General features: G+C 36.7%; 1 protein-coding gene across 2 annotated transcripts in view; it reads right to left on the bottom strand.

The window, feature by feature from the left end:
- Positions 1 to 14,374, bottom strand: part of ERGIC2 (ERGIC and golgi 2) — a 40,296-nt gene extending 25,922 nt beyond the window's left edge. Inside the window, exons 1-5 of one of the 2 annotated variants that reach the window (XM_033222542.1) lie at positions 14,240 to 14,316; positions 13,697 to 13,781; positions 4,553 to 4,695; positions 3,138 to 3,246; positions 1,267 to 1,313 (exon numbers count right to left, since the gene is read on the bottom strand). In XM_033222542.1, coding sequence (XP_033078433.1) covers positions 1,267 to 1,313; positions 3,138 to 3,246; positions 4,553 to 4,658 — 262 coding nt within the window. In that variant the 5' untranslated portion in view covers positions 4,659 to 4,695; positions 13,697 to 13,781; positions 14,240 to 14,316. Of the gene's footprint in view, positions 1 to 1,266; positions 1,314 to 3,137; positions 3,247 to 4,552; positions 4,696 to 13,696; positions 13,782 to 14,239 lie in introns of both variants that reach the window. The other variant, XM_033222541.1, reaches the window with a different exon arrangement.
- Positions 14,375 to 17,674: the final 3,300 nt, after the last annotated feature.

Here is a 17,674-nt window from a genome sequence, read left to right as displayed (position 1 = left end):
TGCATACAGAAAAGAATTAGAAGTTTTACATTCTATGCTTGGCGGCAAACCATCTCCAATAAAAACAAATTAAGACAACTAACAGAAAACTCACCAAGCCAAAAAAAAAACAAAAAAAACTCGCCAAGTATGTAGAATCACTTCCTATATATTTGTCCAAAAGCTAAAAGTAGCCTTATATAGCTTTGGTGGAGATTATTCCAAAATGTAATAATGTTTTTTCTACTTCTTACCCAGTAAAAAAAAAAAGATAATTCAAGATCTCATTTAAAAAGGATAAGTGTTACTGAATTGAAGATCTTTGCAAATACTGGCAAGAACCTACTCACAAGTACTAAGTGGCTGCTGAACAAAATATTAATTCCTAGAAATATTTTTAGAGATTAAAAGAAATCTTAAAGCTACAAATCAACAAATAGGGAATTTTATTTGGAAAAGGCTAAAATTTAACAGTATTCAAACATCCAAAATAAGGCAAAATATCATATATTCAGAATTACCACTAACTACAAGTTTAAATACAAAGTATTTTTTTATCTCTTAAAACCACTAACATAAGGAAAAATATATTGAAAAGATTCAAGGTCATTCATAGATGAAATCTCACAGAAAATAACCTCTAATTAATTGGGTAAAATTATTTCATACTTTTAAAAACGTAAACATTTTCTCTGAGTTCTTGGTCTGTAATATTTCAGCAGTAACTCATAAAATATTTTTCATGCAAAAGCATCCTTATTTTTGAAAACAGTATTGATTCAAACATTCACTATGTGGCATATTTAGCATTGTTCCACTTCTACTAGTAAAACCAAGTGAGTCCAGTGAAGAAAAAAAAAGGGTAACCTATCACCATTAACTTAAAAGAATTGGATCTGTATTTTTAAACACAAGAGTAAACATAAGGGGTGGTAAACTGAAACAGTGACATGAGGATATGCTTGTGAAACATGGGTATAAAAGCTAGTACTCCAAACAAAAAGACAGAAAGGATGTACATAAACTAGAAAGCTGATTCACAATCATTTCCTCCAACTTTCTTTTAATTATACTAATGTGAAAGTTTTATCTCTTCTCTTTATGGAAAAGAAACTTGAAGAATATAAGCTGAGGAGTAAGACAATTTGCATTATTAAATAATATCACAGTAAAACTTTAAAATATTATAAAGGAAAAATAAAGGACAATCAGTGGTTTTTATTTTTGATTGGCAATTGTTTGAACCATAACCTACATGTGGATTCAGCAAGCTGAAGGTGTACTTACATTGACACTTCATGGCAACAGTAATATCTATATTGATTCTCAATTTGCTGAAAGACAAAATATTAAACATTAGTACCTACCAATTAATCAGCAAAACATGAGAAATATAAATCAACTGACCTATTAAAAACTTGGATTTCAAATAGAATTATGTCGATTAGAACTTGAATTGCATTTCTCATGGCCAAAACAAAGGCTCTTTAAAGTACAAGTTCTATTTGCCCTTATTCCAAAAGCTTTTCTGACTTCACATATTTTGAACACAGTATCCTTTAATAATGGCAACTCTATAATCAATAACTCTAAGCAAGTCAGAAAAAAGTCTTAACCTCTTAACCTCTATTTATATAAACTTTCAATAGAATGTTCCTTTAAGAATGTAAAACTCTCAAAATCAAGAATTAGGAATTGTCTTTCTTCGCTGTTTATCAAATACCATATATTAAGCATGATGCTAGATGTCCTACAAATATTATCTTCTTTATTCCATATCATGGAGCTATAAATGGATGGCTTCACAGATTTTCAAGTAAACCACTAGTGTTCAGGGTAGTATAAATACCTGGATTAAGATCATATCAACATTAAAATGCCATACTGGAAACCAGGTCTATGTAACTCAGGATAAATGCAACCAAACTAACAAAAGTAAATCACCTGATGCTTAAAATTTTTCATGGCCTTTCATTTTCAAATGATTAGATCAAATCAATTTTCGAATACCAGAATGAAGCACAGTGAATAATAGACTGGCTACGATCAAATTCAGTACCGTGCTTTCTATCAAAACTTTTTTCTGTGTAATAATTTTCATCTGATTTAAAAAAGGAATTACAGATTTTTAGACTTTCATAAAGTCTTAAAGTCATCTAGAGTTCAAACTGTGCTCCAAATAACCCAGGAGTTTAGGCTCAGGAGATTAGGAACCAGGAGTAGGCCAAGTAGACAAGCTTCCACATATCCTCACCATGCTTATGTGGCGAACTATGTAATATATGAGACTTCATTTGGAATAAAAGGAAGTATTGCACTGGTGCTGAAAACCATAACAAACTCTTTGAAAACCAATGCTATCCTAAATAATACATTAGAGATGAAGAAACTGAAGTCCAAAAGAAGTCAGTGGTGTGACCTGCCCAAGGTTACACAGCAATTTACAAATGTTGACTAATTTAATTCTCATAAACCTCTTGAGGAAGATACTATAATTGCTGTCTGCACTTTACAAAAAAGGAAACTGAAGCATACACAGGTACAGATTTAGTAAGTTCCCTAAAAGTATGTAAATGGCAAACCTGGACTGTAATTGAAAACTAAATGTGTCTTCCTATCTGGTACAATGTTAATATTAGAAACCTATTATCTTCATTCCATTGAAGAAATCCAAATAATACAAATGAATAGATGTAAAGTGTATGATTAAGGTACTATATTTTCAAAAGTTTAAAAGTAATCTTATTTGTATAAACATTTAGCTTAGGTATAATTTATAGATATCAAGTCATAAGGGTATATACAATGTATCCTTAGACAATTTATTTTCCAGTTCACACAGATCAGTTAGGTATTTCAACCAGTTTAAAATATTAAACAATTTCCACAATACACATATCTAAGGAAAAATATTCCCCTAACTTTCTGAAACAAAGCATGCTAAATCAAAGAACCTCAGTTTTAGAATTCAACTACTATTTAAATGATTCTAAAAGGTTTCACTTAATGCATGCAATTAATGAGAATTTTTCAGGACGGTTTCTTCAGAACTAAAACAAACCAAATCTAGAAGGTTATACTTTTTCTTTTTTAAAAGGTATGCTCTTTTTAAAACAATTTGAATCTAAAGGTATTTCAAGAAGGAAAAAAATGATTACCTAGAAAAATCCTTGTCTACTTCGTATTCATACTTCATCCATGTATCTTGATATACTGAGAATTCCATTATGGTTAATAAAGCCATAGTTGTAAATGCTATTAGAGAAACTGGGAAATCCAACAACAAAAGAAAAACAGAATTAAAACAACAAAAAAAAGCAAAGAACAGGAAACTAATTTAAGTGAAATTAAATTTTCAAAAGAAAAAGCCTAATAATGTAATTTCTATTTGAATGAATACTATAGAAGGTTTTTATTCAAAATATTTATTATATATTTTATCTAACAGAGCACAAAAGTCAAGCTTTAATATACACAAATATGAACATAATCATTTGCACTACTAAGAAAGCATTTTATTTCTCCAATTTTACGGGCATCTCTCACTAAGTAGATTTGACAAAATTTGTATTTTCTTATATACAGCAATGTCACTGATAGGATAAATGATGAAAGTAAGCATGCCTTATAGTACAAATTTGGAAACAGTTGCTTCGTTATTAAAAATGCATCCATGTCTATAAATACAAATTGTATATCAATGTATGTAAATTGGGCTACAAGCCCAATTCAAAACAAAAAGCTAGCCTAATTTCTCAGATCCTGAGAAATCACAACAATCTGTGTGCCAGAAACTCAAATAACATCTCTAAGTAGCTAACAAAACTCTCTTCTACTTTGCAATCTCCTAAATATATCACCTCATTTACAGAACTGAGTAAAAGATCTGACAAAAACAAAATATATTATATAGTACGGCAAAATACTTAAAATAGATTTTGCAAGAACTTGTACTATTTTCATTAACAAAACTTAATCACAAGTGGATCAGAAATAGTAAGCAACTTATTACCCATTTTACAAAATAAAATGTCAACCTAATTTGAAATACATTATTTTACTAGCTCTTCATGGGGAAAGAAATTATACTGAATATTGTTATAGTTACACATTTCTCTTATATATTTCATTATTTATTTTACTTAATGGATACTTTTATCTGTACCAAGCACTGGGTCTAAGCATTTTATGAAAACATTAATAGTACAGTAACCCCAGGAGGTAAATACTAGATCATTTCTATTTCATAGAAGAAACTAAGACAGATAGTTTTGAATAACTTCCTCAAGGTCACATATTTAAGAAAGGGCAGCAAAGCAGCAACATTGGTTTAAAGTATTCATGTTTTAATAAACACTGCCAAAGGCACAGATGGCACTGAGTTGGAGGCTATAGAGAATATTAATAAGAATAAATGAGAGCCAATAGAGTGGCATGAAGACAGACAAGTTACGAAGTTACTACAGAATTCACTGATAAATTCTACCTCATGGCTACATTTCTATATGTTGTTGACTGGATCACTCAGAAGTTGTACTTACTACAGGACTTTTAATGTGAACTGATAACTCACCTGTACCTCCACTGGCTGAAGTCTCTACATAGCTCTCAGGAACCTTCGGAAAGGCATCCAACTCTTTTACCAAACTTAAAGTTTTTTTCCGATTCAGTCGCCTCATCTTCAGGAAAACCTTCCTCTTCCTTCATATAGTCATGCTAAGGAATAAATAAATTAATGAATAAATGAATCCTTTAAAGAGAAAAAAGATTTCTTTAAATTTAGGATAACTGACAAATGTCCTTACAACTACTTAGCATTCTCATCCCCCCTTAAAAAAAACATAGTATTTATCCACACTACTCCTTTCCCCATTCATGCCCTGACAAAAACTACTAATAGAAGGCAATTTAAATACAAAAACATATTAAATAGCAAGAAAAAAATGAAAAGTAATTAAACCACATTAATAATGTCTAAATACACAAATTAAGATAACGTTTTCTATTAAACTGAAAACTATATAAAAAAAATACACTTCCAATAATGAATGACAGTGAAGTAAAACGGCCTGCTCATACGTTACTAACAAGAATATAGGCCGGGCATGGTCGCTCATGCCTGTAATCACAGCACTTTGGGAGGCTGAGGCGGGTGGATTACCCGAGGTCAGGAGTTTGAGAGACCAGCCTGGCCAACATGGCAAAACCCTGTCTCTACTAAAAATACAAAAAATTAGCCAGGTGTGGTGGCACATGCCTGTAGTCCCAGCTACCTGGGAGGTTGAGGCAGGAGAATCGCTTGAAGGTGGAGGTTGCAGTAAGCCAAGATTGTGCCACTGCACTCCAGTCTGGGTTACAGAGTGAGACTCCATCTCAAATAATAATAATCGAAGAAGAAGAAGAAAATATTTACCACTCCTCTTCTAAGTAAATGCCCATTGAGGAACGTATCCTATGACAATAACCTGGGGTTTTAACCAAAATTTGATTATGAGGATATTTCTCACAGTGTTATTTTTAAATACTGAAGACAGAAACAAACCCATGGTATCCAATGTACAAATTAAGGTGAAGAAATGCATCTTCATGTAACCATTGAAAATCTTTTTTTTTTGAGACAGGATCTTGCTCTGTCACCCAGGCTGGAGTACAGTGGCGTGATCTCAGCTCACCACAACCTCAGCCTCCCTGGCTCAAGCAATCCTCCTTGCCTCAGCCTTCCAAATAGCTGGGACTATAGGCATGCACCTCCATCCCCAGCAAATTTTTGTATTTGTTGTAGAGACGGAGTTTCACCATGTTGCCCAGGCTGGTCTCAAACTCATGGGCTGAAGTCTTCCACCCACCTCAGCCTCCCAAAAAAAGTGCTGGGATTACAGGCGTGAGCCATCACACCTGGCCTGAAATCTTTTATTAAAAAAAAAAATTAATGATATAAGAAAATAGTCATGATACAATACGAAAAGACTAGGGTTCTAATTTTATGGGAGACAGGAAACGATATATAAGAAACAAAACTGAACATCTATACACAAAAATGTTAAAAGTAGATAATGAATTTTAATTGCCTTTACATACAACTTCAGATTTACCATGTTATCTATTTTTATAATCAAAACATTATTTAAAAATTGGCTGCTTGCTATTACCTTTTTATCAGTATGTCATCTACATCTAAAATTGTTATAAAGCCAACCAAATAACTGAAATCTTAGATCTTTACATAATTTTTATAACTGACTTATAAATAATACTATAGGTAATATTATAAAGAATTCCCAGTAATCAAGGCTTTATTAATAAAATCAACACATAATACAATAAATTATACAGTTGCAGAAGTCACTGTAAGAGAAATAATGTCTCTGGAAGAGAGCAGATAGACTTTGGATCTGACATCTAAAGGGTAGGATTAATATAAAAAGAATAGGCAAAAGAAAGAACATTCATAAAGAAAAAGAAGGGCCAGAGAATGAAAAACCGGCAGTAAACATGAATACTGTCTAAAAGAACGAAGCTCTGACCAGGAGCTCTACTTATCAGTCCAGCAGGGAGCTACTACTCTGAAGTGGAGCTGAAAGCATTAATATGTTGATTTCCTCTGCCATTAAAGCCACCCAACTAAACTTCCCTTGCTGGTTCCACACTCCCAAAGCAGCCATCGAATTACGATTTTTTCTCATGCACTTAGCATTCTAAAGACAAAAACAGATGATGTAGAGAAAACAGATGACAGTTTCTGACCCCCATGTCAGTTATAAAACTAGTATTCCCACTGATAAATTAAGCTTCTGAATGTTTGCTATGTATATACCATGCTCATTAAGCTTGTCTAGCTGATAATCAAATTTATTTTCTGTACCTTTTTAGTAGTAATTGCACAAAAACTGACCCTTTTTCAATCTTTCAATTTCTACTTTCTCTGATTTGAGTAAAATATTAAATATCTGTATGTCTCTTCTCTTTAAAACAGAACTCTCCCTTAAAGTCAAGTCCAACTCCAACAATACATCTCTGGCAGCACACCTACAGCCAACTCAAAAGAATGAGTTGTCCCCATTCATCTACTGTGACTACTTCCTCACCCAACTCTCACCTCTTAACTAAATTTGCTCTGAGCAAGGTAATTAGCTTCCTTAGTACTAACTGACAGACACTCCTCAGTCCTTATCTAACTACATCTCTGAGAAAATACACTGCTTATCACTTCTTTTACTTCTTGAAATGTTCTCTTAAGTGATATCACATTCCTGATTTTCATTCTACCTGGAAGACCCTCTGGCTTACTTTGCAGATTCATCTTCCTCTCAAGATTCTGCACTAGGTCCCCCTCTTAACCTCCACACCTTCCCCAAATGATGGCCCATTCCTTCCATTTCAATCTGCATGTTGATTTCTCCCAAATCTTGACTCTCAGCCCAAATCTCTCTGCAGGTATGTATAATCCCCTGCCTTCTGTTACCTTTTCATTTGGACAGTCCAAACACAATTCAGACGCAACAAGTCCAAAAATGAATACTTCACCCTGTCAAAATTATTCCTCCTGTATCTCCTATCTTAGTGATAACACCATAAGCCCAACTACACAAGCCAGAAACATGGATTACAGCCTTAGACTTAAGCTATTTCTAAATTTCTCTTAAATCTGCCTGTCTTCTCTTCTTCAGGCCCACTAAGAAATACCTTATGTCCAAGTACATTCCTAGTCCCAACTGCCACAATCTATCACTACATTGCTTCAACAACCTATAATCTTCAACCTTCCAATTCTCTCTCTATACTATAATAATAATCTTTTTAATACATAAATCTGATCATATAATATTTCTCTTCAAATCTTTGTAAAACTTCCCTTCCCACTACACTTAAGAGCTTGGATTCTATCCTAACATGTTTTACAGAGCCCTTCAAACACCAGGTCCTGCTAACCTCTCTTCAAATCCAATCCCTCACAGTCTACGTTCCAACCATACTAAATCACTATCAATTCCTTAAATATGCTATTCTCTCTGCCAGAAATATTTTTTCTTCCCCCTACCCCATCTCTACATTTGACTAACTCCTACTTACTCTTCAAGGCCCAGTCTACTCATTTCTACCTTGAGCAAGCAGGGGGACAAAAAAACTTTGCATGGTCTTCAAAGTCTATCTGTTTCTAGAACATTGTACCTTTATCACACTATTTCTAATTGCTTCTTTTTTTGTTCCCTCCACTGGATTGTTAGAGCAGGAACCATGTCTAACTTGATCTTTGTATCTCTAATGCCTAGCAAACAGGTATTCAACATTTATGAGAAAAGGAAGGAAGGAAAATTTCCCAGAAACACCACAGAAGCACATCTTTCAAATCACAGCAGTATGTCATACTTAGGTAAGCAAATATATAAAAATAAAAGTAAGATCCACAAGAAGGATTTTTCTATTGTCCTCTGTCCCAGGACCTAGAACAGTGGCCATCACATAGTCAGTATAACACTGTTAAACAAATGAATAAAACAGTGAATTATATTTCTAAAAGTTTCTATAATGCTATATTTGTATAATGAGCTTTCTAAATGCTCTTTTAATTTATATATAAGGATGAAGATATGGCAAGCAGCTAGTTTTACTAATCTCCTAATAATACATACAACCTATTCAACACTCCTCCCTTGAAAGTCTAGCTGGAATATATTATGTGGCTCCCTACACATCTCTAGCTTCCTTCATCCCTATTTTCCAGTGGATATCACTCTAGAATGGGGCACCCTGACCCTCAGCTACTCCACCAGTCCCATTCCTGAAAGCTCAGCACTAACCCACCTCCAAGAAATTCATTCCATTTTGAATACTTGCCAGCCTACTGTAAAAGTCACTGTCTGGCATAAACAAGGTATCCAATAACTTGTAGCTTTTTTTTTTTTTTTTTGAGACGGAGGCTCGCTCTGTCGCCCGGGCTGGAGTGCAGTGGCCGGATCTCAGCTCACTGCAAGCTCCGCCTCCCGGGTTCACGCCATTCTCCTGCCTCAGCCTCCTGAGTAGCTGGGACTACAGGCGCCCGCCACCTCGCCCGGCTAGCTTTTTTGTATTTTTTAGTAGAGACAGGGTTTCACCGTGTTAGCCAGGATGGTCTCAAACTCCTGACCTCGTGATCCGCCCGTCTCGGCCTCCCAAAGTACTGGGATTACAGGCTTGAGCCACCGCGCCCGGCCAATAACTTGTAGCTTTTCTAAAAGAACTTGCTCTATCTGCTCTCTTTATAAAACCTGACTTTCTACTGGTGGCAGTTCCATTCCAATCCTTAGTCATTTCTGAGACTCACAGGTTACAGAAGTGTCATGTTTTACCATATTTCTCAACCATTGCTCATGTTTTGTGCTATGTATTATTTGAAGCTCTTTAGACATTAATTCATTTAATCTTGTAAATGATTCCATGAAGCAGATATTATTTTTAATCCCACTTTTTGATGAGGAAATGAGGCACAGAACTGTCAAATAATTTTCCCAGGTTACATAGCAGGTGGTAGAACTTGAAACTACGCTCCAAACCACAGTGCACACTGACTAACTTCCGTACTTGTTGCTATATTCCATTAACGTCTGAATATATTCATAATTTCCTTAATGACTTCGGCACCCAGATCATTCAATATGATTCTCCCCCATTCCATTATCATCCTTTGGAATTCATGCTCCAATGGCATTCATCCTATAGCATTCATTCACAACAAAACCTTTTTACCATGTAAGCTTCACAGCGCTTCTACTCGTGACCTCCATCTTAATTCCATGGAAAGCCACCCATGAGCAAGGTCAACCCTTAAAACTGTTCCACCTCTAAAATCCAAAACACACTGACTTCCCTCAGTAGGAACTATCCTTTAAACTCTGTCCTAAGATAAATCTGCCCTTCATTTTCACTGGTGTTCTCAAATCCTTTACATTCTACCAGATACCCAATTTCATTGCTCCCATTCCCACTCTATTTGCCTCTCTACTCAGTGTGGTAAGCCATTTTCAAAAATGTGTTTGGAAATACCTCAGATCATCAATGCTTGCCAGAAGTCATTGCTGTTCTGTGACAAAATTTTCTAGTCACAGACAACGTAGAAAAGAACTTTTAAAGCTAAATTTGTTCAATTTTAAAATGGGTCCTTTATTCTGAAATTATTTTCTTCCTTTTTGTGTCAAAACAGCCTTTCCTTTATGAAATGATAAAACAGATATAACAGAGGTTGTTTAGTTTTTGGATGTCTTTATTCAGCAAAATTAAAAAATGTGATTCTAGATCAGATTCCTTTGACCACTGGTTGGTGCCGCTATTCACACCTTGACAATCTCCAGTATTATGTCTGTTTTCTTTGATGTCTCTCCTTAAACTGCCTTGAATATTAAAAAACAAAACAAACATAAATAAACTCCAGAAAGTCACTGAAAACAGCTGGAGCTAAGACAAGACAGTCGTCCCTCAGTATCCATGGGGTATTGGCTCCAGGACCTTCCTTGGATATCAAAATTCTCAGATGCTCAAGTCCCTGACATAAAATAGTGTAGTTTTTGCATATAACCTATGCACATTCTGTTGTACACTTTAAATCATCTTTAGACTACTTATAAAACCTAATATAATGTAAATGCTATGTAAATAGTTGTACTGTTTAGGAAATAATGAAAAGAAAGAAGTCTGTAAGTATTCAGTACAGACACAATACTTGTTCAGTAGGCATGCAATTTTTCTTTTTTGAATATTTTCAATCTGCAACTGGTTGAGTCCACAGATGCAGAATACACAGATATGGAGGGGTGACTGTATTTTGAAAAACTTCATAAGACAAAAGAGATTACCTTTCATGTTGGAACACAGACATTATCAACACTCAGTGTAAGTAAAGTCACACAGTCTATACTTCATCATTGTATCCATCTGAATATAATGAGACTATCAGATGTTTTACCAAAATTAAAATACAGAATTCATGAACTTTTTAGAGTCTCCCAATTAAGTTTAATTACTTCTCCAAAGAAAAATGAAGACAAAAGTTGTTTCCTGCTACCCAAGTTTTGAGTTAACTTCTATTTTTAATATATATTTGGCAATATGAGAAAAATTTAATTGGTTAATACATATGGCAAAGGTGCGGTCTGAACTGTGTTAACTCACATCTTGATATGCTGAACAAGGTATGTTGAAGTCTCAACCTCTGGTATCTATGAATGGGCCTTATTTGGAAATATTTGGGTCTTTCAGATATAACTAATTAAGATGAGATCATACTGCATCAGGGTGCTCCAAAATCTGATGACTGGTGTCCTTTTAAGAAGGCCATGTGAAGACACACAGAAACACAAGGGAAAATGCCATGTGAAGACAAAGGCAGAGACTACAGTGATGTGTCTACAAACCCAGGCACAGCAAGGACTGCCTAGAAGCCAGGAAGAGTCAAAGAAGGATTCTTTCCTAGAGTCTTCAAGTCTTGCTGACACCTTGATTTCAGACTTCTAGCCTCCAGAACTGTGAGAGAATAAATGTCTTTTGTTTAAGCCTCCCAGTTTATGGTAAGTTGTTACAGCAGCCCCAGGAAACTAATACAGGCCTTATAATTCAGACCATCGCTGAATTTCAGAAATAAAAGGTAAAACTAAAACCTATCTGTAATTTTAAATTACTTGATTATATTGCATTAGAATACTTTATAGTAAAAAACATTTTATAAGATAGGTTAGCTTTGCTTTACAAATACTAGATAGCAATCCCCCATCCCCCTCAATTGTACTTACTTTTACCTTAAAATTTGGACCTTTTACAACAGAGTTAAACGTTATATTTGTTTACTGCAACATAATTCAAATAAATCTAATGACATTCTAAGTGACAAAAAGGTTTACTTGGAAGCCAAGGAAGACAGTATAAATGTGAGTTTATAATCAGAAAACCCTGATTACCTAGGCACTTACTAGTTGTGTGACAAGTGTGGAAAGATCCTCAACTTCTCAGAATCCTCTCTCTATAATTTTATTTTAAAAGATGGAGAGCAGGACATAATGGCTACCTCATAGTGGTTAATCAAGATAAAAATGAGGTATGTAATATCTATTTCTAATTATCTGAAAAAAAGAAAGATTTGTAGGATAATTGAGATCTAGTTGTTAAACTCTTTGAGGAAAGTGGGAGAGTTATCTGAGATTAGTTGATAATCTCCTAAAGTTAGGATGGCATGAACTGACAGACTAAAAGTTAAGACAGACTATAGAGTGATAATAGAATAATCTCAAAAGTGCCTAGAAGCAATGTGAAGCAAGGACAAATATGATCCTCCTCAAAGAACAACTAGACTATAGTAGCTCTCAATAAAAGTATAGAAAACTCAAGTTAAAAAGTGTTAAGGAAAAGGTCAGGGACACATGAAATATATTTACAACAGAATGAATGTTCTCAAAAGCAAAGAGTATGGGGTTAACAAGGCACTCAGAGGGTAGATCTGAGCCACACTACGATGTGACTACACAGAGCAGTAGAAAGGGAGAACTTATGCTCTAGTTATTAAAAGAGGATAATAATTTAAGAAAACAAGCAACTGGATGATGGGAGTTTAAGGACACATTAACCACACCAATCAGAGTGTTTAATCAATCTGGGGTTCAGAAAGATATTATTTTAAACAGTATCTTCTTCAGTCTACATTTTGACTAAGCAACAAGGCAACATTTGTAACTACAGATGTTAGAAAATGAAAATAAAAAATAACAAGAGCTAACATGCATAGGGTGCTTACTGTGTGCCAGGTATTGTTCTAAATGCTTCGTATGTTTCAACACATTTAATCTTCACAACCTTCCTATAAGTTAGGTATTATTATTTCATTTGGCTGATGAGGGAACAATGGCACAGAGAGATTAAATAATTTGACCACTATGACATTAAGAGGCAGAATTATAATAAATATTGGGAAACTTGTTAAATAGGATTTTTAGTAGGCATTGACTGCCTAAAAGTAACTTCTAGTAAAGAAAAAAAAAAACCCAGCCATTTCTTTCACTTCAATCATCAACCCCCAAAGAAAGGAAAGGTGTGGGTTGTTGTTGTTTCCCCAACTGTTGTTGTTCCAGAACAGGCCTGATTTCCTTCGAGAGATCTTTCAAACCTGATATATTTTTATGATTTGTACCAGGAAGCCATTATAACACGCAACTGTATACTAAAGTTCACTATTATTTTAAAAAAAAAAAAAAAATCCTCCTCTCTCTATCCATCCCTGCACCGCCAACCCCCACCCTCCCAAAAAAACAGAATTTTTTTCCTCATGTTTTCCACTAGAACTGGCATAATTACAACAACTTAAAGATATCAACAAACAAATTAGGTAAATAACCATAAGTCTTTTTTCAGTGAACCATAAGTCTTTTTTCGTTCTTTATAATTGCGGTATACTACAATCCAATGTATCAGGCTAGGCAATTAACTGAAATACTGAATTACAACTTCAAATGAATAAATCCTGTTTTTAACTGTAACTTTCATTGCTTCTGAAAACCAGTCTGGCAACATTTTAACAGCTATTATGTCACTTTGTCTTCAAGTCTCGGGTGCACTAAAATATAAAAGTTATTTAAACGTGTTTTCTCAAACAACGACCCGTCAACTCTATATACTACCGATAACCAAGGCTATTCACCACGAGTTGACACGTTGCCTTCGGAGGGTTTTCTGCGTCGAGTAAAAGTAGTGACAGTCGTACCTGTCTCTCAGCATCTCGCCCTCTCCTGCTCCTTTCTCATTTTCCGGGGCACTGTGCGAAACTCCTTTCACGCGAGGCCAAAACTCTTAAAAATGAGACAGAGGGCAACGTGCTGCCACGAATGTGGTATTTGTCTGAATGGGGGTAGGGAGTCTGACATCTGGGAGGACTGGGACTCGACCGACTGGGATCCTACCCGCCTGCGAACTGGAGAAGCCACCTGGGAACCGCGCAGTGTGAGAAGCAAAAGGTCAGAACCAGGGGCTATCGAGGAAGCACCTGAACTCCTTCGAGTTGCAAGATACCACACGAGCACCCGGTCCTGGCAAAGGGAAGCTCCCAGTAGCATCTTTGCCTAGGGTCCTGCCAGTAACGCCCCCGGGGGAGGTGGAGCGGCTTCTCCGTCCGACCCGCTCTCCAGAGATCAATGAAGACTGGAAGCCAAGCCCATGACAGGCTCCCTGTTCCCTCAACTGCATTTATGCCCTAAGCAGCCCTGGAACAACCCAGGGAACAGCATCCAGCGGGGTTTCAGTATTTTACCTTGTGTTAAGGTCCCAGCCTACCGCCATGTTTCACAGAAGCCCGGGTCGCCGGGGCTCCCGCGTACCCGGAAATATCGCGAGAACAAAAGCGACTATCACGGCTGAAAACGTCAGAGGAGAGAGACAATGTAGAGTTCTCGCGATATTCTCTTTGCTTACGAAGTGCTTAGGGAATGAAGAGGCGTGGTAGAGATGAAAGGGGCGTGCCTACACGGAAATGAGGTTGCAGCTTGTCTTAGGTGTAATCGCGCTGCCAGTTCGGTTCTGTTTCTATGGCAAGGGAGGGGTTACTTTCCTGCTGACACTTTGAGACTGCAGAACGAATCTCAGCTCCTCACACCGTATTTCATTACTAATAAGAGCCTTGGGCGCAGAAATTATCCCTAACAATCCTAATGCATATCACCCTGCAATTGTTTTGTGCCCTCTTTCAGTTTTTGTGTCCTCATTTTCCCCTGACAAGAACATTTGAACTTCCTTTTCCGCCATAGGTAACGCTTTTTATTATTTGATCTGCGTTTTTATTGTCTTCCAGGCTTTAATATCTCATAAGAAAGTACATCTGTCTTCCTCATCTCCCTTCGCCAACACCAACTATGCCTTCAAATATTTAAGAAAGAAAATTAATACCTCATCTTTTCCTATCGCTTCATAGAACAGGAGTTAATAGAGGGGACTTTGGAAAGAAAAGTTAAATGTGAACTCCTGGAGAGTAAACCCATTCTAGGTTCCTTTTCACCCATCTGTTACCAGATTTTATAATCAAACATTGAGATTTAAATGTTCTGATTCATTGACCTAGAAGTCTAACAAAGGCATAATTATGACAAATGCTTATAATTACTGTTTAAAGGCTTTAACTGCTGTTTAAAAAAATCTGCGTATCCTCACAACACTCTTAAAAGGTAATACCAGTATTTGCCTGTTTTATAAATACGGAATTTGAGTCAAGGGGTAGTGAAGTGATGTACCCCAATTCAGACCGCTGGGAGACTCAGGGAAATCTTGATCACAATACTAAACTGTGCTTCAAAGGAAAAAAATCACATTGTTTTATGTGGTGAATTAACCTTTACTGAAATATTAAATTTCACTAAATTGAATATCCCCCAAAATAAGGGCTGATGAAAAGTTTCCAATGAATCAATATTAGTTTCAGACTTTCAGAGTTAGTCTAATTAAATCAACTTAAAGTTCTCACTTTCTTGACATGCTTAAGAAGTATAGTGTAGTGGGTAAAATGATAGACGCTGGAGACAGGACTTCCTAGGTTAAAATTCCAGATCAGCAACTTACTAGCATGTAACCTTGGCCACATTATTTCATCTCTTTGTGTCTCCATTTGCTCGTCTGTAAAATGGGCATGATAATATCTCAGAGTTGTTATGAGGATTAAGTAAATTAATATACATCTAAAATGCTTTTTTTTTTTTTTTTTTAATCTTTGCCATAAAGGCATCAGCAACTCTTCCTTCTTTGTGAGTATGGGCTCTTGCTTGGATGGAGGCTGGCTGTTGTTCACTTACTTACACCTGATCCCTTGTCTCCAGGATAACCTACTTTCAGGGTCACAACTATCCCATGAGAGCTGGATTTCCCGGTGTAGCAAAACTGACTAATTTGATCCTTCTTATTTAGAAAACAACTCACCATTTTCTAATCTACCCAGTGAAGAGTAAACTTAATTTCCCCTGAAGATTGAAACCTGATTAACTTTAAAAAGAAATGGATGCTTAATCTTGTGTTATCAGTGGCGCTACATCTGGAAATCAACTTGCTTTAAAAAGTCCATTATGTATTACCTGCAGAAGATAGGTTTTAAACTGAGATTAAGAATTGTTCCTGGCCGGGCGCGGTGGCTCAAGCCTGTAATCCCAGCACTTTGGGAGGCCGAGATGGGCGGATCACGAGGTCAGGAGATCGAGACCCTCCTGGCTAACACAGTGAAACCCCGTCTCTACTAAAAAATACAAAAAACTAGCCAGGCGAGGTGGCGGGCGCCTGTAGTCCCAGCTACTCGGGAGGCTGAGGCAGGAGAATGGCGTGCACCCGGGAGGCAGAGCTTTCAGTGAGCCGAGATCGTGCCACTGCACTCCAGCCTGGGCGACACAGCGAGACTCCGTCTCAAAAAAAAAAAAAAAAAAAAAGAATTGTTCCATAACAACCTGTATTTGGTAAAGATGATCAAAAGGTGTTTTTGTGCCATTTTTTTCTTTCTGTACCGTGAGTAAAAGTTTCAGCAAGTGAGCAGCAAAATTTAGATAAACTAATAAATGAATAATTTTGACAATAGAATGCACATAAGCACCTCAAAGTCAGTACATCCCAAATACATTTTTCGTTGTTGTCTTTTTTTTTTTTAGACAGAGTCTCACTCAGTTGCCCAGGCTGGAGTACAGTGGCACAATCTCGACTCACTGCAACCTCCACCTCAAGCGATTCTGGTGCCTCACCCTCCTGAGTAACTGGGACTACTGGCATGAGCCACCACACCTGGTTAATGGTGTCTGTGTGTGTGTGTGTGTGTGTGTGTGTCTGTATTTTCAGTGGAGATGGGGTTTCACCATGTTGCCCAGGCTAGTCTGGAACTCGTGGCCTCAAGTGATCCATCCCCACCATGGCCTCCTGAAGTCCTGGGATTATAGGTGTGAGCCACCATGCCCAGTATCCAAGTGGATTTCATAATTTATCCCCAAATCTATTGCTTCTCCTCTATGCCTAGAAAAGTCAATGGCACCATTAACCTCAAACTTAACCAGGTTAGAATCTTCTGTGTCTTCTCCTCCTTTTCTCTAGCTGCCAATCCCAGTGACCCATCAGTTTTATTCATGAGACCATTCCCAATCTCATGCTATACACCAGGCCTTTATTATCACTTGCTTCAACCACAGGTGATCGTCAATGATACAATCTGATTTAAAATTTACATTTTCAAACATTGTAGTTTACTCTTTCAAATCGTTTTTATTTTTCATATGCCAAGTTGGGACTTAAAAGTCTTTTTTTTTTTCCTTTTTTTTTTTTAGACAGAGTCTCACTCTATCCCCCAGGCTGGAGTGCAGTGGCACAATCTCGGCTCGCTGCAACCTTCACCTTCACCTCCTGGGTTCAAGCGATTCTCCTGCCTCAGCCTCCCGAGTAGCTGGGAGTACAGGCATCCACCACCATGCCAGGCTAAATGTTGTACTTTTAGTAGAGGCGGGGTTTCACCATGTTGTCCAGGCTGGTCTCAAACTCCTGACCTCAAATAATCCACCCACCTCAGCCTCCCACGGTGTTGGGATTACAGGAGTGAGCCACGGCGGCTGGACTTAAAAGTCTTAAATCACTTTTTGACGTGACAAGTTTAGATTTCATAATCAGCTGATGGATAAATACTTTCAGTCCATGCACAGTCTGTGCCATCTGATACCTCCGTTTCAGCAAAGTAATC

This window comes from Trachypithecus francoisi, unplaced genomic scaffold (assembly GCF_009764315.1).
Source record: "Trachypithecus francoisi isolate TF-2019V2 unplaced genomic scaffold, Tfra_2.0 Lachesis_group11, whole genome shotgun sequence".
Taxonomy (NCBI): Eukaryota; Metazoa; Chordata; class Mammalia; order Primates; family Cercopithecidae; genus Trachypithecus; species Trachypithecus francoisi.
This window is presented reverse-complemented; position numbering and strand designations above follow the sequence as displayed.